The sequence below is a fragment of the Phacochoerus africanus genome, chromosome 8 (assembly GCF_016906955.1).
Source record: "Phacochoerus africanus isolate WHEZ1 chromosome 8, ROS_Pafr_v1, whole genome shotgun sequence".
NCBI lineage: Eukaryota > Metazoa > Chordata > Mammalia > Artiodactyla > Suidae > Phacochoerus > Phacochoerus africanus.
The window spans coordinates 34,132,996-34,153,504 of record NC_062551.1 but is presented as its reverse complement, the minus strand read 5'-3'; the positions used below and the strand labels follow the sequence as shown (position 1 = coordinate 34,153,504).

The 20,509-nt window shown below is 52.5% G+C and overlaps 1 protein-coding gene across 1 annotated transcript in view; it reads left to right on the top strand.

The window, feature by feature from the left end:
* Window positions 1–730: 730 nt before the first annotated feature.
* NKD1 (NKD inhibitor of WNT signaling pathway 1) overlaps window positions 731–20,509 on the top strand; it is a 93,724-nt gene continuing 73,945 nt past the window's right edge. Inside the window, exons 1-3 of the mRNA XM_047790553.1 lie at window positions 731–926; window positions 1,055–1,087; window positions 1,794–1,927. Coding sequence (XP_047646509.1) covers window positions 902–926; window positions 1,055–1,087; window positions 1,794–1,927 — 192 coding nt within the window. The 5' untranslated portion in view covers window positions 731–901. The remainder of the gene's footprint in view (window positions 927–1,054; window positions 1,088–1,793; window positions 1,928–20,509) is intronic.

Genomic DNA, 20,509 nt, shown 5'->3' with positions numbered 1-20,509 from the left:
GGTTACCCCCTTCCGGGCTGCACAGCTGGCAGCGTGCCCCGACCCCCGGCGGGCACCCACGGGCCCCTGGATGAGGACACAGAGCGATTGGCTGGCTACTCGTGGCTTTTGGACACTTGCAGCTGCTGGGAGTTGGCTGGACCCACAGCTGGCCGGAGGCGCAGTAGGGCTTCTCCAGAACAACCAAACCCAAACCCAGAGGTCGAGGGAGGGGAGGGGGCAGGCACGGGGTTGAGTAATAAGCGAACACGTTCGGCAAAAGTCAGGCCGTGCAAGACTGGGAGGGGCAAAGCAGCAGGGGCACAGAGCAGCGGCTCCTCTCCGACCTCAGTTTCATCACCTGTTAATTGGAGCTGCTGAGTCCTCCTCTCCGCTTCGAGGAAAAACAGAACCGAGGGACTGCACAGCACTGTTAGCGAGAGGATCGGTTGTTTTAAGAGAGGACCGGACCCAGCAGTACTCCTACTGGCCGGAGCTCCTTCACTTTCCCTCACCCCGGGTCTCCAATCCCTGGTCCTCAGCCCCCGGCGGGGTCAGAGACAGCAGCCTGGAGGGGGGCGCTGTGTCTAGTCCTGCAGCGCCTCTCCATGCTCCGCCCCCAGCTCGCCAGCCCCGCCCCAAGCCCTCCCCCTCCGCTGCCCGCCTCGCCTTTGATGCGCCGCGCCCGGCCAATGGGCGGGCGGGGAGGCGCGGGCAGCGGCGGCGGGCTGGGGGCACGGCGCGCCCGGGCGTCAGTCCGGTAGCGGCGGCGGCGGCAGGAACGCGTCCCGGCGCCGCCTCGGGCTCCGCTCTGCTCTGAGGCTGCTCCGGGAGGAGGAGAGCGAGGCGAGGGGCTGCGAGCCGTAGGGCCCTCGGGCCGGGCGCATGGCTTAGGGACGCCCCCGCCCGCTGCACCCCCAGCATGGGGAAACTTCACTCCAAGCCGGGTCAGTGTCCCCGCCCGCGCGCCGGCCCCTTGCCTCCCGCCGCCCTCGCCCCCGCGACTGCTAACTCTCTGCCTCTCCTTTCTTTCCGGCTCCCGCCGCCGCCGCCGCCGCGCGCGATGTGCCTGCAGCCGCCGTGTGCAAGCGCAGGGAGAGCCCGGAAGGTAGGGGCGCGCTGGGCACCGACCGGGGGGACAGACTGGGAAGCACCGCGGGCGTCGGCGGAATGGCCTAACCCGCGGGGATCTTATTACCAGGGCCACCCTCATCCCCAACTCCAGCCACCGGTCCCACAAACCCGCTCTTGGGAGGAGACTTTGTGCCCCCAGCTCTGTCCCACCTCTCTCCACCAGCAAGCCTGTGCTAGCTCCTCTGACCCTCAACCCCTCCTCTTGGAGTACCTCAACCCCGCGCTCACTGCATCTCCTTTTCAGACTCCCAAGCCCCCTCTCCAAGACCCTTGCCCCTTCTCTTTCCGGCCCTCGGCTCTCTGTCCGGAGATCTTGGCTCCTGCGCCTCCTGCACCCCCTCTCCTGACCCTCAGTTCCCCTCATCCCCTCACCCCATGTTCAGTGCTCGGGTTTTCCGACCCGCATCTCTCGCCTCCGCAGTTCTGGCCTGTGTCGCTAGCTCTTCGGTCCTGGGGTATTGCTTCCCCTTGGCTCTCCCCTCTGAGTTTCTGCTCTTGGGATTTCGCTGGACCCCCTTCTTCCGATTACCCGCGTCCCTCTCTCGGACTGTGCTCTGTTCTCCATACCATCCCAGTCCCGCCGCCTCTGCCTCGCCCACTCTTTCTCCCCTCTCTCCTTTCTTGGGTAACTTTCAGCCTAGGGGGCCAGACTCAGGGGCTTCCTGTCGTCCCCGCTCCAGGTGACAGCTTCGCAGTGAGCGCCGCCTGGGCTCGGAAAGGCATCGAAGAGTGGATCGGGAGGCAGCGCTGCCCGGGTGGCAGCTCCGGATCCCGACAGCTGCGGGCAGTGGGCACCGTTGGCAGAGGAACCCGGGTACGATTTCCATCTACCCCCCCCCTTCAACCTCAGAGCTGGGTCTCCATCCGCATCCCCAACTTTTAGCACCCTCTTGGCTTCTAAGTTCAGAAATCCTTCTCAGCTGTCCTTGCCCCATTGACATGACCCTGTACCCCCATGCCAGGGGGAACCTTATTGGTGACAGGTGGCAGTCTTCTTTCCAGTTGGGGGCAGAGGGCTGTCTGGGGGGAAGGGTCCTAGGTGAGGAAGTGGTACAGGTCTGGTTGATGGGGAAGCTTGCTTGTTCTGGAGGGATTTGGGGGCTTGCTCTTGTTTCTGCGGCCAGCATGTAGAGGTAGATAGGGAGTTGGGGCTAGGGAGAGAGGAAAGGCATATTGGGGTGTCTGGGTGGAAGGCAGGACTGTGCTGGCCTCTGAATGTGTTCCAACTGTCTGTGGCATTCATCAGTACCATCTGCCCTGGAACCCCAGTGGAGTAGGCTGTGATCTGGGAGGGGCAGGACTGGGTAGGGGGGTGGGGGTAGAGCTAGGAGACCCCTCCTTGGCCCACAAGGAGAGAGAGGGCCTCCTTCTGTTGCTGCCTGAGCCCACCCTCAGCCTTCACCCTGTGGGTCCCTGAGGTTAGATCTATTCCTAGGGGAGCAGCAGATGTGACAGGGGAGTGAGTGAGTCCAGCCCCAGCTCCTGGCCTGGGACTGGTGTTCACAGATGTCCTATGGGCTCCAGAACTCTGCACAGGGCTTTCAGATGGTCTGCGTCGAACTCGAGCAAGCCAAGGATCAAAGGATGAATCAACTTTTTGATGTGACATTTAATTTTTTTTTTTTTTAAACTTAGAGGGGAGCAGACTGAGACTCGGGTCTGGTTAGTTCTTTGGTCTTGTCCATGGGCTGGGGAGGGGTGCGGGTGCATGCATGCAGGTGCGTGCGTGCATGCATGTATTTGAGTAGTGGGACCCAGGCAGGGTGCAGTCTGTTGCAGGGACCAGTGTTGGGAGGCGAGCCTGTGGATGAAGTCGCCTCTGGTGCATGTGTGAAATACGCTCTGCATCTGGAAGAAGCTCTCATCTCCTCCTCCACTGCCACTGCTGAGCTGGGGGCTTTTCCGTCTCCATTTCTCTTCATCTGTTAGCTGGGCTGGACTTGGAGCCGTTGTCCCCTCGGAAAGGCCAAAACTTAGTGGGTGGGGGCGCTGCAGTTGGAGAGCCTTTAAAAACAGAACTACCAACTTCCCTTTCTTCCCCCACCATGTCTAGTTTTTGATCTCTTTATTTATTTAAAGCCCAATGAAAATGATCCGATTTAGCCATATGAACAAATGCATTTGCAGCTCAAGACAGAGCCCAACTGAGTGGATTTCCATTAATCAATTTTGCGTTTTTTCGGCCTGTTTATTTTTACAAAGTATTCTTGTAGAATGACATTTATTTGCAGTCCCTTTTTTTTTTCCTTTCCTAAACTGCCAGGCAGCTTGCTCCATGCTTTAGGGGAAACTTGAAATACAGCGAGGGCTTACTTCAATTGACTTTTATCTTCAAAGCCATAACAAATGTTACCCGCATGTTTTTGGTGGGTCTCCTTGGCATCCAGTCCTGGAGGATGGGAGGGAGGAGGAAGGAAGGAGAGGAAAACAAAAGTCTGTCGTTTTTAATTAAATAGTAGTGTTCCCAGCAAGAGGAATGCGAGCCAGTAAAAGTTGCCATTGGGGGAAATGAGGGAGGGTGAGGAGGGGGCCCCAGCTTAAGTCTGTGGCTTTGGTGAAGTCACGGAATCTTGTTGAGGACTGGTTTCTTCCCCCAGCTGAGGACAGCATGGGAGGGTGCCTGCCCCCCTCCCTTCCTGCCCCCTCTCTCAGAGAAATGCTGAGGGGTCATTAGTGTTTGTTCAAAGCACTTTTGAAGATGTGAGACCCAGAGCCATCAGCCTGACATATGTTGGGTGGTGGAGGGTGGGCTCTGCCGTCCAAGATATTCAGGGGAGGGAGCCTCTGCTTCCTTGAGACTTGTGCTCGGTGTCTGGGACCCGGATGCCTGGGTTCCCACCACCCCCTGGCCTGGCCCCTGAGCCTGCAGCGCTGGGGGTGTAGGGGTGCAGCAAGTCTGCCTGGGGAGGAGGCGGGGTGAGCTCGAGGTGGGGAGTGCTGCACTGCGGGGGCCTGGGAGGTGATTTCAAGTGGTACCTGGGGGGATATCTTTTATCTTAGTAGTTACTTTTTTTTTTTTTAAACCGGAAAAAAAAGTAGGTTATTAGACCCATGATTTCATGGATAATATTGCTTAGGATGAGGCTAAGTTGAAAGAGACAGTTTAAAATCGATTCTGAGACACAATATTAGGTACAACGGGTCAAAATTGAGAATGGGAACAGGAATGCCCCACAATCGGGCAACATGGAGATACTGAACAGGGTAGCAAGTGGGCAACTCTCAGTCTGTTTTGTTTCCGTGATTTCCAGAAAGGGTGGCTCTAGGTTCTTGCGTTATCTCATCAGGATGTAGAAGGGCATGGGCTCCAAAGGGTGCTGAGTGCCGAGCGCTGGCAGTGGTCCCCCCACCAGCCCCAGCCCCCACCTGAGGACAGCCTCTGTCTCCCCTCCATCACCTGGACTTTTACCAAAGCGACGGGGTGGGGGGGGGAGAGGCACATTCGTAGCATTATTATCGTAGCATTATTATTACTGTAATGATAACTACTATTAAGTGACTGTATGTGCCAAGCACTTTGCTTACATTGTCTTAATCTTCCTCAAAACTCTGTAAAAGTTGCCAGCCAGCTGGGGTGGACTCTGGTTTTCAACCTTTCTGGAGCACTTCCTAGGACAGCAGAAGCCGCGTGTGCGGTAAAGTCCTGCCCCACAGCACTTCCCCCTCAAGAGGGAGCTCGCCCACCTTCTGCAGAGCACTTGGGGACAAGACAGGTTGTGAGACAGGTGGAAGCACCAGGGCCCCTGCCTCTCTTCCTCTTCCTCCCCAAGGGGGTCTCCGTAGCTCAGTAAATATTCAAGGTGGGTCTGAGTTGCATGCAAGATCCTGGGAGGTGAGAGGGTGACCTGGCTGGCACCAACCCATACCTGCCCTCCCCACACACCAAATGAATGAGGTCAGTTGTGGTCACAATAGCTTGTCCCCCTCGTTCGTGTGAGCCATCTGGCCTTGGTCTGCCTTAACTAGCTCATCTGCAAAACGGGCGCAATAACGTGCTCCTCCCTGGCCGGGTTCTGGCCGATAAGACTTCCTAGAGGGTAGAATCTGGGGAGAGAGGCCCTGGTCGGGGTGGAGGTGGGAGCCCAGATTATGAAACAAGAGCTCCATCCCCCATACTCTCTAGCCTTCACTCGGAGGGACACCGGCTAAGGCTTCTGCCCTTTCAGTGGGTACATGATGCGCTTCAAGGAAACCCAGGCTTGGAGGAAAAGACACACGAGACATGGGAGGTACCTGAGTACTTACGAAAGCGGGATACGTGAACCCTGGATGTAGGACATCCAGGGGCTGAACGCTTGGAACGTAACATAAGCATAATAATCTCCACGATTCCAGGAGGCTATTAGCAACCCGAAGCAGCAATAGGCAGTTCCAAATGAAAACCGATTGGGAAAGTGAGATCTGAAAACTCTCATGGGAGAAATGGAAAAGCTCCGTAGGTGGATGGAGTAGCATAAGGGACACAGAGTTGCTGCTGGGGGACCACGCAGAGGAGCAGAACCTGGGCGTCTGTGAATGCTCCCGCAGCCTGGACGTGCACGTGTATATATGAATCTGTGCAACCGGATTTGAGACCGTTTCCACCCCCCGCCACTGCCCCCGTTTGGCCCCTTTGTTCTTTTATGGCAGAGCTGCCTGGGGAAGCAGGCGGGGGGGCTGCGGTGCAGGCGAGCCTGCCTCTGGATCAAAGGTGGCTGCCAGGCAGTTGGGTAATTTGATGAGGGGGCACCTCGTGCATTTGGATATTGGGGGAAGGCGGGGAGGGTGCAGGCCCGGTGGGAGCCCGCGGGGACGTGTGGGGCTGGGTGAGGAGAGTGGAGGCCCGCCCAGCTGCTGCCTGAGTGCTGGATTCCAGGGGAATTACCCTTGAATGATACCAGTTGGCACAATTAAAAGGCCCCATGTCTTCACCATATGGAACGTGTTAGGCCTCCTTACGTGGTTTCAAAGCTATGTGCCGGGAGGTGGACTTGACATTTGAGGTAAAGCATAAATTAAATATTTGGTGTTTCAGAATTAAAAGATGATTTGCTTTGAGGCTGGTGGAGGCGTTCGGGCCTCCGCTGGCTGGCTTCTTCAGGTTCTCCAAGGACTGTCCCCTCCGCCCGTGGCACCCGGGCCGGCTTCTTCGCCCCACCTGGACCCTGGGGATTGGGGAGGAGATCCGGGCAAGCTGGAGCTGGGCAGAGTGCCAGGTGTGGCTTCTGGTTTCCCGTAGGTCTGGGTCCCTCAGGATGATGGGTGGTGGGCCAGGGTGTCCTATTCTGGGTGCTCTGGTAGGGGCTTCGAGGACTGGCTTCCTCTCTCTATGAAACTTTTCTTCTTGGAGAAGGACACTGGTTCCTCGAGTCAGGCTGCGTGCGTGTTCTGTTCCCTCAAACTCAGAAACAGACCCTCTGTGTTCACATCCTGTACAAACTGTCCAGAAACTGGGGATGGAGGTCGGGTGGGGGGAGCTAAACCAGGAGACAACCAGGGCGCGTCCCACCAGCTCCTAGAACTCGGGGGAGTGTTCCATCCCCTCACCCAGTGTGGTGTCAGGAGTGAGGAGAGAAGGTGGGCGATGGGTGGATGGAGTATATTCCTCCTTATACCAGGAAGCTCGGGCACCAGGCTCGGGGGCCAGACTGTCCCTTTGAGGGCTTAAAGCAGCAAGGCTGGGTGTTCCTGTCGTGGCTCAGTGGTTAACAAATCCGACAAGGAACCATGAGGTTGTGGGTTCCATCCTTGGCCTCGCTCACTGGGTTAAGGATCCAGTGTGGCTGTGGCTGTGGTGTAGGCTGGCAGCTGCAGCTCTGATTCTCTCCCTAGCCTGGGAACCTCCATATGCTGTGGGTGTGGCCTTAAAAAGACAAAAAAAAAAAAAAAAAAGAGCAGTAAGGCTGAGTGTCAGCAATTGAAGAGTCATGTTCTGAGGACTGCATCTTCCTATGGTGTCCCCCAGGGTACACAGTGGCACTAGCAATACATGTGCTGAATGAATGAATGAGTGAAAATAGATTAGGTTACCATCTCTGCCTCTTCCTCCCCCAGTTTCTCTTTCCCAGCCAGGTGGAGGCGGAAGCAGGAATAAATGGAAGGGTGCAGTCAGGCCTTTTCTTTCAGGCCCTTGGCTATTTTTTTTGTTTTGTCTTTTTGTCTTTTTAGGGCTGCACCCATGGCATATGGAGGTTCCCAGGCTAGGGGTCTAATCCGAGCTGCAGCTGCTGGCCTGCACCACAGCCACAGCAACGCAGGATCCGAGCTGCTTCTGTGACCTACACCACAGCTCTCGGCAATGCCAGATCCTTAACCCACTGAGCGAGGCCAGGGATCAAACCCGTGTCCTCATGGATACTAGTCGGGTTTGTTAACCACTGAGCCATGACGGGAACTCCAGGCCCTCAGCTATTAATTGTGGTCAGTAATGAATGGTTATGAATGCTGGCTTCCTTAGCTGTGCCAGGCCTCGGGGCAGATCAAAGGGCTGGGTGCCTGTCCTCCTGTCGCTTCCAGTCTAATCAAGGAGACAAAGTATAAGCATGTCCAAGCACCTGTTAACAGACTGCAATGCTGGGGAGAAGCTGAGACAGAAGGAACGTGTGGGAGGGGGCGGCATCTGGGTGGGGAGAGCTGGCTGAGTCCCCTGGCTCGTTAGCGTCTGTGGACAACGCATGGGTTGGGTTGGGCCCTCGAGAGGGGACGGTCGCTGCAGGTTGGGGGCCTGGGTCTCTCTCCTGGTGTTCGTGTTTTCTGAAACGCACCCCTCCCCCGCCACTGTTCATCTGTTAGTGGCACGTGTATGCTACCTGTTCCCCTGGACAGGTGGGCGGGATGGAGCCAGGCCGGCAGCCAGTCTGCCTCCCCAGCCACCAGCACGATCCCTGGAGCTGATTAGCCTGCAATGTCCTGTGCAGGGACTTGGGGCAGTATTCCAGTTCTTTGGGTGGGAGTGGTGGCCCCCACTGCCCTGTGGGGGAGGAGGGTCGGCTGTAGCCCAGGGACAAGAAGCCTGTTCCAGAGAGAGCCCATCCTGCCCCAGAGCTGCTGTGAATCTGTGGCTGAGAGAAGAGGATCCCTTGCCTCTGTTTGCCAGATGCGTCTGAGGAAGGGGAGTGCAGCCTGACCCCGTGGGCCAGGGGCATGGCCCCCAAGGGGGGACTGTGGGCATGGGGGAGACAGGGACCCCTCAATCCTCTTAGCTCAGGGCTTCTTGTAGCCTCCCTCCGCTCAGTTCCCTGGCTGGAGGTTCACAACTTTGGAATTTTTAGGTCGCCTGTTGGATTCCAAAGCAGGCACTTCCGGACGCCTCCCTGACTTCCCTCTCTCTTTTCCACTCACACATGTTCTTTTCGTGGCTCTTGTCGCCACCAGACATTCTTTCTCTTCCTCTCTGAGCCCTCTCTCTCTCTCTCTCTCTCTCTCTCCCCTCCCTTCCCCTCGCCTCCTCCCTCCCCTCCCCTCCCCGAGGAAGGAAAAAATTCAGACTCTCACAAACAAAATATCTGCCATTCCATCCGAGGGAGAACTGAGGCAGGAGCCCAGAATATCCTGGAAGAAATGCCAGAGAGCGCTGAAGGCCTCAGTTGTTTAATCTGGAAGGCAGTCTTTGATGTCACTGCGCTCCGTTTATCCTGGGACGCTGCCTGCTTCTTTATGGCCGGCTTCAGACGCTGCGCATGAAGAATGGCCCAGTGCCTTCAGGAGCTGGAGGAAAAGCCTGATCCCTCCCCAAAGGGCAGGCCTGGTGATGCTGCGGCTCCTGCCAAGCTCAGGTGGGGCGGAGAACCTTTTCCAAACAAGCATTTCCAGAGACATAAGTAATTCTTTGATAACTTCCCAGGGAAGCAGAGAGGGCTGTTTATCCATGTGGGTACCCGTCACGGGGCTTTGGGAGGGAAGCCTCAGGCCCAGCCGCTGAAGTCATCCTTAGCCCCAAAAGGGTGGCGTGTGGAGCTCTCCCCAGGCAGCTCTGCCCACTGGGGTGCGTCTTGGACGGGTGTGTGTTTAGAGGGCTCTGAGGACTTGCTCTGGGCTTCACTTTCCTTCCTGGTTGAGCCATGATGTGGGCTGTGTGTGGCCTGTGTGTGGCTGACGCCTTTCAGAGGACCCCAGCATACTGGGTGGGCTTCAGAGTGGTGTGGCATCAGCTGAAGCGTCTCTGGGCCTCAGATCTTCCAGCTGAGAAGTCGGGTAAAATCATTTATTATACTTTAGCAATTGTGTATTGCATATATTCTATTCGAGTCATTCATGCATCTGTGCCATAGGAATTGAGCCAGGCATCAATTGCTCTGTCAGCAGAGCATGATCCTTGTTTTCATGGGGATTACACCCTAGTAGGAAAAGATAAGTATTTTTAAAAAACAAATTGCACAATCTCCGTTGTGATTTGTGCCTCAAAGGAGAAGACCGGGTTCTTTGAGAACATTTAATGGGAATCAGACCTAATCCGAGTGGCTGTTCATTCTGCAGATAGCTGAGTGTGGTTAGGATGTTGTGGAAACGGTGAGAAATAGGGCATAGTTCCTGCCTCACAGAACTTAGAGTTTAGTGGAACTAAACTTTCATCTTTGCCTCTCATGTAGTTTTCTTATCTTATTGCATTGGTTAGAATCTCCTCTACTGTTTAATAACCATTAAGCATGATGTTCCTTGTGCATCTAGTTAAGAAAGCTGTCTTCGTCACCTGGCTTACTAAGATTTTTAAAACCAGGAATAATTATTGAATTTTATCCAAGGCTTTTGGGGTGTTGGATGGAGCTGACGATTCTTTGCTAATATAATGTATGATTTGGACGCATGATTTATATGGCTTACTGTGTGCCCAGCGTTACAACCACTTTACAATTTGAGTCCTAGCAACTACCCTCTGAAGCAGGTACTATTATTATCCCCACTTTACAGATAGGAACTATGGGCACAGAATTATTTATTCTATTGCCATCCGCACCCCCTTCCACTCCCCACCCTCTCTGTCCTGCTCCGTGCCCAGATTTTCTAGCGTTCAATTTTCTTTGCTAGATTTTCTAATGTTCAACTTTCCTTCCTTGCATTCCCAAATGAAATGCTTCTGTGCCGCAATAGATTGCTGCTTTAAAATGTTGCTGTATTTGGTTTGCTAATATTTTACTTTGCATTGATATTCGTGTTAGACTGGCTCATAGTTTGGGAAGGTAGATCCTGAATAATGAAGACGACAGTGTTAAGGGAATGTTAACGGATACTCTGGGGGCTCTGAGAGCCTATAGCAGGGGGTGCCGACTGGTCCAGTGTCAGCGGTGGTCTCAAAGGAGCTGTGATTTAAGGCCAAAGGTGCATGGGGGAAGGGTGGTGAGCAAGGCAAGGGAAGAGGACTCATAACAGCCCTAGGAGGGTTTGCCGGGCAGACCGGCTACACATGAGAAAGCCCGGTAGCGAAGAGGTCGGTTTGTTTGAGATGCTCCTTGGCATTTAGTTGGCCGAAGAGGAGTCACAGCCTGGGCCTGGGAGCTTTCTTAGGCATGTTGTGGAGCTTGGTCTTTGTCCAGAGGAGCAGACCATTGTGTGCGGGGTCAGCAAGACAGAGGTGAGCCCCGAGATCTGGGAGAACTTCTGCGCCACAGGTGCGGCCAAAACACAAAGACCCCAGAGACGGCAAGACTGAGGCCAGGGGTCAGCATCTAAAGGGCCTCCCAGGGCCAGAGAAGTCATAGTAATGAACTCAGCAGGAAGATCCCTGGGAGGTGCGGGGACAGGGGTGCCCCGGGGAACACCTATCCTGGGTCAAGGGAGCAGCACCCTGCAGCTCCAGCCACCTGTTGCCCTGTGGGAATGGGGCCCTGGTGTTGCCACATCTTCTGATCATTGAGAGAATCCAGCCATCTGGATTCTTATGTGAGAGATTTTCTAATTAAAACATTTATTGTCAGCCAGATAAAATTTTTGAAAAACACTTTCTTTGGGTGGACCCAGACAGCTCGATTTGGCCTGGCTTGTGATTGTTTAGACCTTCAAGATTTGGGTGGGGTATGACTAAATTAGTGGTAATAGTACATATGAGTGGACAGTAAAGCTTCCTGATGGGAATTCCTGTTGTGGCTCAGCAGAAGCGAACCTGACTAGTGTCCATGACAACCCAGATTTGGCTCCTGGCCTCCCTCAGTAGGTCAAGGATCCAGCATTGCTGTGAGCTGTGGTGTAGGTCACAGAGACGTAGCTTGGATCCCACATTGCTGTGGCTGTGGTGTAGGCTGGCAGGTACAGCTCCAATTCAACCCCTTGCCTGGAAACTTCCATATGCTGTGAGTGTGGCCCTAAAAAGCAAAAAAATAAATAAATAAATAAATAAAAAGAACCTGATGCTTTACATGCTTTCTTTGCACGTATTACTCCCCTATGTGCAGATGAGGAGCTGGGCTCAGCAAGTTAAAGTCCTGAGCCCAGCAAGGGAGAGCCACGTTCAGGCTGCCTCCAAGGCAGAGGGTACAGCCCAAGCCAAGGCTGGGTTCTGGGGAGTCGTGGATAGTATGTTTCACTTGGGTGGGGAACAAGATGGGAGGGCAGGTGGGCTAAGTATGTAGAGATGTGGTTTGAGCCTCTTTATACTGAGGCCCAGCCTGTGCACACAGTAGGTGTCAGAAGTGTGATTAGAGCATTCAGAGTCAGACTTCTGGGGGCCAGTCCCAGTTGTACCTCTCCCCATCCAGGTGGCCTTGGGCCATGTGATGGCTCGTTGCTCATCCTCAGCTTTTGCATCTGTCAAATGGGTGGAATCGTAGTTCCTACCTTGCTGAGCTGTTTGAGGGAAATGGGTTCATGTTGGCAAATCAGAGAGAATTAAAGAGACGTCGTCCTTCCTCTTGAAGCTTTCTGGCGTGGTTAGCTGATGATCACCCAGATGCGAGCTAAGTGCAAGGAAGAAAAAGAACAGGGCAGAGATTGAGGAGGAGTTCTACTTTGGACTGGGGAGTTTCTGAGAGCCAAAGCATAAATAGCCAGGAGCTGAAAGGTTTGGAAAAAGCATCTCGGACAAAGGGTTTGGGAAGTGCAAAGATCAGGAGGCACAATTGGCGAGAGCGTCTTCAACCCACTTCTGGGATCTGACTTAGGACCAGAATCCAGTTTCTGAGACGTTTGGACAGAAATGCAGGGTCCAGCATTTGGGGTGGGTCGCACCTGGGGATTTGGGGCAGTGGCGGGGATCCTATATGTTACAACCTGTTTTGAGTCCTTGTCCACTCAAATTATCCCTTTTTTTCACCCATCTCTCATTACTCCAGCTTCTCTCCTTTCTGATCCCACCAAGTAGTGTCAGCTCAGCGCTGATTGGCTGGCCTGCTCTGTGCTGCCCAAGGCCTTGGCCTTGAGCTTGAGTATGTAAGGAGCTGGGGCCCTGGAGAGGGTGGGGCAGAGCCTAAAGGGCCCCTGTCAGCATGAGGAACTGGCCACCCTCAGGCCATAGTGAGGCTAGGGAAGACCAGAACCTTCCAAGTGGGCTCAGGGCCCAGGGTGTGTCTCTAACTCCAGAAGTCTGCACAGGCCAGTGGGCCCCTCACACAGAGGCTTTGCCTGATGGCGGCTCCGCTGAGTGGCTTTGGGGGTGCTGCTTCAGTGTGCCGGAGGCCATTCCACACCCGTCGTGGCACAGTGGTTCATGAATCCGACTAGGAACCATGAGGTTGCAGGTTCGATCCCTGGCCTCACTCAGTGGGTTAAGGATCCGGCGTTGCCGTGAGCTGTGGTGTAGGTTGCAGACGCTGCTCAAATCCCTCGTTGCTGTGGCTGTGGTGTAGGCCAGCAGCCACAGTTCTGATTAGACCCATAGCCTGGGAACCTCCATATGCTGTGGGAGCGGCCCAAGAAAAGGCAAAAAGACCAAAAAAAAAAAGGCAAAAAGATGATGTCAGAAAACTACTGTAAACTAGGAATGAGGTTGATTTTTCAGTGTGTTCAAGGAGCATGCGTCTTCCTCCTCTGCCCTGGAATTCCCAGTCAGCCCACTGCCTCAGTCAGTCATAGGTACATGCTTCCTTTCTGCATGTTCTGTGGCTACAGCCTCAGTGTGGCTATTAAGTGCCTACTGTATGCTAAGCCTGGTGCTGAACTGCAGATACAGCATTTGAGTATCTGCTCTGTGCCAGGTCCTAGGCCAAGAGCTGTTCCTACCGCTCAGTTCTCACAGCCTCATTATGAGGCAGGTACTATCATCATCCCCGTTTTACTGCTGGGGAAACTGAGGCTTTAAAGAAATCCACCTTCTTGCCCAAAGTCACTTGACTCGGAAGTGGAATCCTGCTCTAGCAAGATTCAAATTCAGGTCAGTCTGATTTTAGAGCTGTCATTATGGGCGAAGTTGCCCCCCCCCCCCCCACTTAAGCTATGTTATAACCCCATTCATGGCTCATGGAAGCAGGGTAGTAACCATCATTTTAAAAAGTGAAATAGGGAGTTCCCATTGTGGCATGGCGGAAACGAAAACCGACTGGTATCCATGAGGATGCGGGTTTATTCTCTGGCCTTGCTCAGTGGGTTAAGGATCCAGCGTTGCCATGAGCTGGGGTGTAGATCACAGACACAGGTCGGATCCTGTGTTGTCATGGCTGTAGTGTAGGCTGGCAGCTGTAGCTCCTTTTTGACCCCTAGCCTGGGAACATCCATGTACCTCAGGTGCAGCCCCCCCCCCACCAAAAAAAGTGACATAGAGGGAGTTCCCTGGTGGCCTAGTGGTTAAGGATCTGGCATTGTCATTGCTGTGGTGGTGGTTCAGTTCCTGACCTGGAAACTTCTATATGCTGCTGGGAAGGCCAAAAAAAAAAAAAAAAGAAAGAAAGAAAAAAGAAAGAAAGAAAGAAATAGAAAAAAAAATTAAAATATGAGAGAACATCCTATATAGTAAGAGTAAATATTGCTTTCAGTTTAGTTTATAGGCATTGGATATCCATGTCTATAGAAGATAGATATAGACATGGGTGTCCACACCAAGAGATAGATCTAAATCTGTATGTATCTAAAAACACATCTATACCCAAACCCATATGCAGAGTCTCATTATAAAACATTCGGGGTCACTATCAGAATGTTAGAAAATAGTGGTGTTTGGCCACTTGCGCAGATGCTGAGCCCAAATGCCTAGTTTGAAGACCTAGCTCTGTTTTGTACTAGCTGTGTGACCTTGGGCAAGTTACCTAACCCCTCTGTGCCAAAATTGTCTTTCTTGGCTTCAAGGCTTTTTTGGTTTGTTGACTTTCTGGTCTGAACAATTCTTCTAGGAGTGCCTTGGGTGCTGTCTTGCTCACCCACTCCCTTTGCTTAGGGCGTGAAGAGGGCCCCTGGGGGACCCCCATGTCCTCTCAGCTTAGAAACCAACCTCTGAACATGACAAGTAGCAGCTGCATCCTGGCAAGAATACATGGCTGAATCTTTCTGGACAGAACACTATTTTGGGAACCCTGAGCCTGGAGGTGTTCCCAGCTTAGCTATTAGATATCTACTGTGACCTCTCCTGGCCTTTGCTTCCTCCTCTCAGAGTGTAGTATAGAAAAGGTATAACAAAGGTGTCTTTTGCTGTATAACAAATTATTCCAAATTTAGTGACTTAGTCCTTTTTTTTTTTTTTAGGGCCGCACACCTGCAACATATGCAGCATATGGAAGTTCCCAGGCTGGGGGTGGGGTGCGGGAATCAGCTGCAGCTGCTGACCTACGCCACAGCCACAGCAACACCAGATCTGAGCTGCATCTATGACCTACACCACAGCTCATAGCAATGCTGGACCTTAACCCATTGAGCAAGGCCAGGGATCAAACCTGCATCTTCATGGATACTAGTCAAGTTTGAGCCACAACGGGAACTCTTGACTTTATCATTTTTTAATCTGTTTAAGATTATGTGTTTTGGGCATGGCTTGACCGGGACAACTTAACTGCAGTTCCACGTAGAACAGCTGGGTTGGCTCCAACAGGGAGGGGCCCATTGCCCAGCTCCACTTGGCACATCTGTCTGGGGCCTCAGTTCTCTTCTAGGTGGCCTCGCCATGTGGTTAGCTTGGGCTTCCTCATAGTATGGCAGTCACAGAGGAACCAGACTTCTTATGTGATGGCTGGCTTCCCCAAAGTGCAAAAGCAGAAACTGCCAAGCCTTCTTAAGCTTTAGGAGGCCTGAAGTTGGCAATGCCACACTCTCCTGGTTAAAGCAAGTCACAGGATCCAGCCCAGGTTTAGGGGAGGGGACATACTGGGAGGTGGGATTTATTCAGGCCGTCGAAGTAGTCTGCTAGAGAGGGCGTGGTCTCCTGGACGAAGCTTCTGGACAGACAGACTGAGTAAGAAAAAGGACGGAAAGGTGTCCATTGGATTAAGGGCCCTGGTGGCTAGTCTGGTGTGGCTATCTTGGTGGAATGACAGCAGAAGTGAGACTGCTCTGGGTCCCAAAGGAACCAAGGAACGCTTGCCCAGGAGCACGCACTTGTAAGAACATATTATTATTTAGCATATTAGCATATATGCTAATATTATTATTTAACATGTAACAGCATATTATTATTATTTATTATATTTATTATTATGTAACAGACTACATTATTTAGAAGAGGGAAAGTTTATAACCACTCAAATAGCCATCACCAGGAGACAGACTGATCAACAGTGGTGCAGCCGTTTCGTGGATCTCTTTGCAACTGGGAAAACCGGGCTGAGTGAGGGCTGCAAGCGGATGTGAAGGAGGCCCTGAGATGCTGTCAAATGAGCAAAGCAAGAGCAGAACATCCGTATAATGTGGTCCTGGTTTTTGCGGTATACAAAAGTCCATTCAGGCCTATGTCTACACATTTGCAGGTGCATGTAGAAAGATCTGGAATGATACACTGTCAAAGTCTGTTTCCCTGGGGAATGGAGTGGTGGGAAGCAGTAAGGAGAGAAGGAATTTCACTTTTCACATCAGACATGTCTATGTTGCTTGGCTTTTTTTTTTTTTTTTTTTGTAATTTTCTTTTTCTCTTTTTGTTTTTCTTTTTAGGGCCAAACCACTGGGATATGGAAATTCCCGGGCTAGGGGTTGCATTGGAGCTGCAGCCACCAGCCTACACCATAGTCACAGCAGTGCGGGATCCAAGCTGCAACTGTGACTTACATGGCAGCTCCAGGCAACACTGGATCCTTAAGCCACTAAGGGAGGCCAAGGATCAGACCCACATCCTCATGGATACTAGTTGGGTTCTTAACCTACTGAGCCACAACAGGAACTCCTACTTTTTGTAACTGTCGAAGAGCCAGTGCATCTTGTAAGAGAATGAGAAATGAGCAAAGAGCGGATGTGTGCAGCTGTAGGGACAAGCTTCCCTGGAAGGGGTGGCGAGAGAAGACGGTAGCTGGAGGCAGTGGGGTTTGGGAAGGACTCAGAGTGTAGCCAGAGAACGAGCAGCACAGCTCCTACCTCGTGGCAGGTTCTCAGTCACTGCTTCTGTCCCTGTGCCATTCCCGTGGCTGAGGACCCTCAAACCTATAAGTGGTTTGAGAAGTTTGCAGGCAGTTATGGATTCCTGGCCTCTTTTGCAAGACCAGCCAGGCCCTTCCTTTTATAACAGGAAGGAGAGAGATATCCTTTAACAAAGGTATCTAACCTAGCGCTAGAACCTTCTATGATGATGGAGATGATCTGTCTTCTAGAACCTTCTATGATGATGGAGATTCTCTGTCTTCTAGAACTTTCTATAATGACAGGGATGCTCTGTCTGAACTGTCCAGGTTAGGAACCAGGAACCACCTGGAGCCATTGAGCCCTTGCAGTGTGGCTCCTGCAACTGAGGAACTGAATTTTAAGTATATTGTGTTTGAATTAATTTAAGTGTAAATTTAAACAGCCACATGGAGCTAGTGGCTTCTGCCTGGATTGCACAGCTCTGGACCAGTGGGGCAATGCCTCAGGCTAACCTCCGACCCTGAGGGGGTGGAAGGGGTTATTTGCTGACAGTGGTGTTGGAAGCACAGCTCTGCCCCCACTACACACCGGTGAAACCCTCCTTGGGGCCTTTTCAGAACCTGCTCCTTGGAGGCCTGGCTTCCCCTCAAGCTTGGAGGGAGGAAGCCCAGGCTGGCCACTGCTGGGGTCAGTAATGAGAAGAATGGTGCGTCTCCAGTATGAGTGACTTGGGGAATTGGAGCCTTCTCAGCCTTTTTTTTTTTTTTGCCATTTCTTGGGCCACTCCCACAGCATATGGAGGTTCCCAGGCTAGGGGTCTAATCGGAGCTGAAGCTGCCAGCCTACACCACAGCCACAGCAATGCAGGATCCGAGCCGCGTCTGCAACCTACACCACAGCTCATGGCAACGCCGCATCCTTAACCCACTGAGCAAGGGCAGGGACCGAACCCGCAACCTCATGGTTTCTAGTCGGATTTGTTAACCACTGAGCCATGACGGGAACTCCCTTCTTGGGCTTCTTAACCTTGGAGGGCCTGCTTGGCATCTGCTTCTGGGCTTCGTGGGTGAGGACTGGTCCCCTTGGCTCTGGTGTGAGGGGCTGGAAGGCAAAACCCATTCCTGGGGCTGGGGCTGAGCACAGAGTGGGGCCAGCTTTTCTCCAGTAGGAAGAGCCAGCAGTCAGCCCGAGCTTTATTGTTTACAGAGCCTTCCACACATATATTTTTTTTTTGAATTCTTTCTTTATTTTAATGATTTTTAATTTTTTTCCATTATAGCTGGTTTACAGTGTTCTGTCAATTTTCTACTGTACAGCCAGGTGACCCAATCACACATACATATATACATTCCTTTTTCTCACATTATCATGCTCCATCACAAGTGGCTAGATGTAGTTCCCAGCTGCACAGAGACTGGTCAGGTATTGATGCTTTGCAGAAACCTGGCTAGGATCAGTCAGTAGGACTACTCTGGGGAAACTGAGGCCAGACTGCAGAGTCTATGAGCCAGGTCCTGTGTGGCCCACTGCTGTGTCCTCAGGGCCTTTTGCACCACTTGGCATGTGACAGGTGCTCAAGGAACATTTGCCGGGTGGATGGGGCTCAGAGGGGCCTGGCAGTCTGGCCAGAGGGCTGTCCCTCCAAATCCAAATCCCCACCTCCTTTTGGCCTCTGCTTGTCTCCCCTCTCGGAGCTGAAGCCACCAGCCTACACCACAGCCACAGCAATGCAGGAGCTGAAGCCTCACCACAGCCACAGCAATGCAGGAGCAGGCCTTTTATGCTTCTGCCTGGATTGCACAGCTCTGGACCAGTGGGGCAATGCCTCAGGCTAACCACTTTATAAAAGGCCTCACCACTTTGCTTTTGGTAAATGAAATGCACATGGTAAAAAAAAATTATCTATATATCAAAACAGTACTAAGGGGTATATAATAACGAGGAAGCCACTTTCCACCTCTACCAATACCACTGGCCTCCCCGCATCCCTCTTCCAAGGCATCTGCTTTTTCTGGTTCCTGGAGGTGCTTCTAGCCGTGTGCCGGAAGTTCATACCAACACGCATCCACCACGCATGTTAACTTCATTAGAAGCCCTGTTGGCCAACAAGACTGGGGCGTAGTTTCCTTTCGCAGTGAAAATGAATCCAACTAGGAACCACGAGGCGGCGGGTTTGATCCCTGGCCTCGCTCAGTGGGTTAAGGGTCCGGTGTTGCCGTGAGCTGCGGTGTAGGTTGCAGCCTCAGCTCGGATTCCATGTGGCTGTGGCTGTGGCTGTGGTGTAGGCCGGTGTCTAGAGCTCTGATTCGACCCCTAGCCTGGGACCCTCCATATGCTGCAGGTGCAGCCCTAAAATGCAAAAAGAAACAAACAACAAGACTGGGGAGTATCGGCATTTGTAGGCTAATGGAAAAATTCATTTAAGGTGGGGAGTCATAAAAAAGTGACGGAGTCTTTATTTTCTTTTAACCGAAGTTGCATGTTGTAATCTAGTTCTATACCTTGCCTTTTTGACTTAACAGTACGTCCTGGAAATCATTCCCTATTGGTACATATAATCTAATTGCTTTTTAATCTTATTGCTCTTAAGGTCCTTATGCAGGGATGGACCCTGATGTATTTGTACTGATTCCTCGTGCTTGGGCCGGTAGGCTGTTTTACGGGCTTGTGGCCCATGGTCTTAGATCAACACGGCGCATTTCCGTAGCTGCGCTTCTGCCCACACACCCCAGCCCCGATGGACACTCTGCACACCCTGATGTCATCTCTAGGCGTGGTTCTGCTTCTTTTCTGGCAAAGCCAGAGTTTCTCCCCCCAGGTCAGGGTCTTCAAGATCTAGGAGGGCAGCAGCTTCGGCGGGGGTCGGGGGGGGTGGTTGGGGGGCTGTTGTGGTTCAGTAAGTGTGACCCTTTGCTGCGTGGATTAGTCAGGATCATTTAGGTTTTAAGCTCATCTCACCTGTTTTGTACTGAGAGCGTTACTGGCCAGGATAACGGGGAAGTGGGGAGGGTGAAGCAAATTCAGGGACTGCTGGGTTTCAGAGCTCCAACTCTGTCCCAGGTAGGTGATCTCTGCCTTTTTTTGGGGGGGGGGAGCAGGGGCAGCTTCATGCCTGGGCAGACTCTCCCCCAGGTAGTGGCAGTTTGGCTCCCAGTGGCCTGGGCTTCTATCTCTGACTGGAAGAGTGAGTTTCAGCCAAAGCTCAGCCTGGGCACCCTTTGTTTTGATGGGGGTCACGTGGCCATCCCAGAACCAAACCCCATGCCTCTTGATGGTCCTGAGTTCCTGTGGCCACTTTAGAGTAGGGGCTGGGATCAGCACCCCCAACCCTAAACCTTAAGGGCTAGGAGGGAAGGGATGGGTGGTTCCCTTTTAGGGAAAACCCACCGTGAGGAGAAGGCTGCAGAGTGCATGCTGGGTGGAGGGAACCAGTGTCTGTGCGCCTCCTAAGACTCACTGACAGTAGTTGCAGTCAGCAGTTGGAGAATTTGTGTGACAATTAGCTGACTCCCTGGGGAGAACCACTCCTTGCCATGGGATCTTGGAAGAGCATGAGGGATTTGCCACCTCCTCCGTGCAGCCCCCATGGGTCACACTTCCCTTTTAAGTGACACAGTTCTGTGATTCTTTTTTTTTTTTTTTAATTTTTTTAATTGTAGTTGATTCACAGGATTCCGTCAATTTCTGCTGTGCAGCCACTTGATTGAGTCATGTATATATATGTATACACATTCTTTTTGTGATTCTTAAAAACCCTTGGGGGATAGGGAGTAAGACCCTTTGGGTATCTGCTGTATCTGATGTCTTTCTCCTCAAATAAATGCTCCTGTAACTTTACTTCCAGTTTCAGGGTGCTCATAGCCCCCCGGGCTAAGAACTCTGCCTTAGTTTTTATGGCTATGTTTTACTCTCATTATTTAACTTTTTGTCCCCTCTACGGGTCTTTTCCACTCCAGGGGCACAGAGCTTTGGACCTGGGCTTCAGACCTGGGTTTTGACTGAACTCTCTGGACCTTGGACC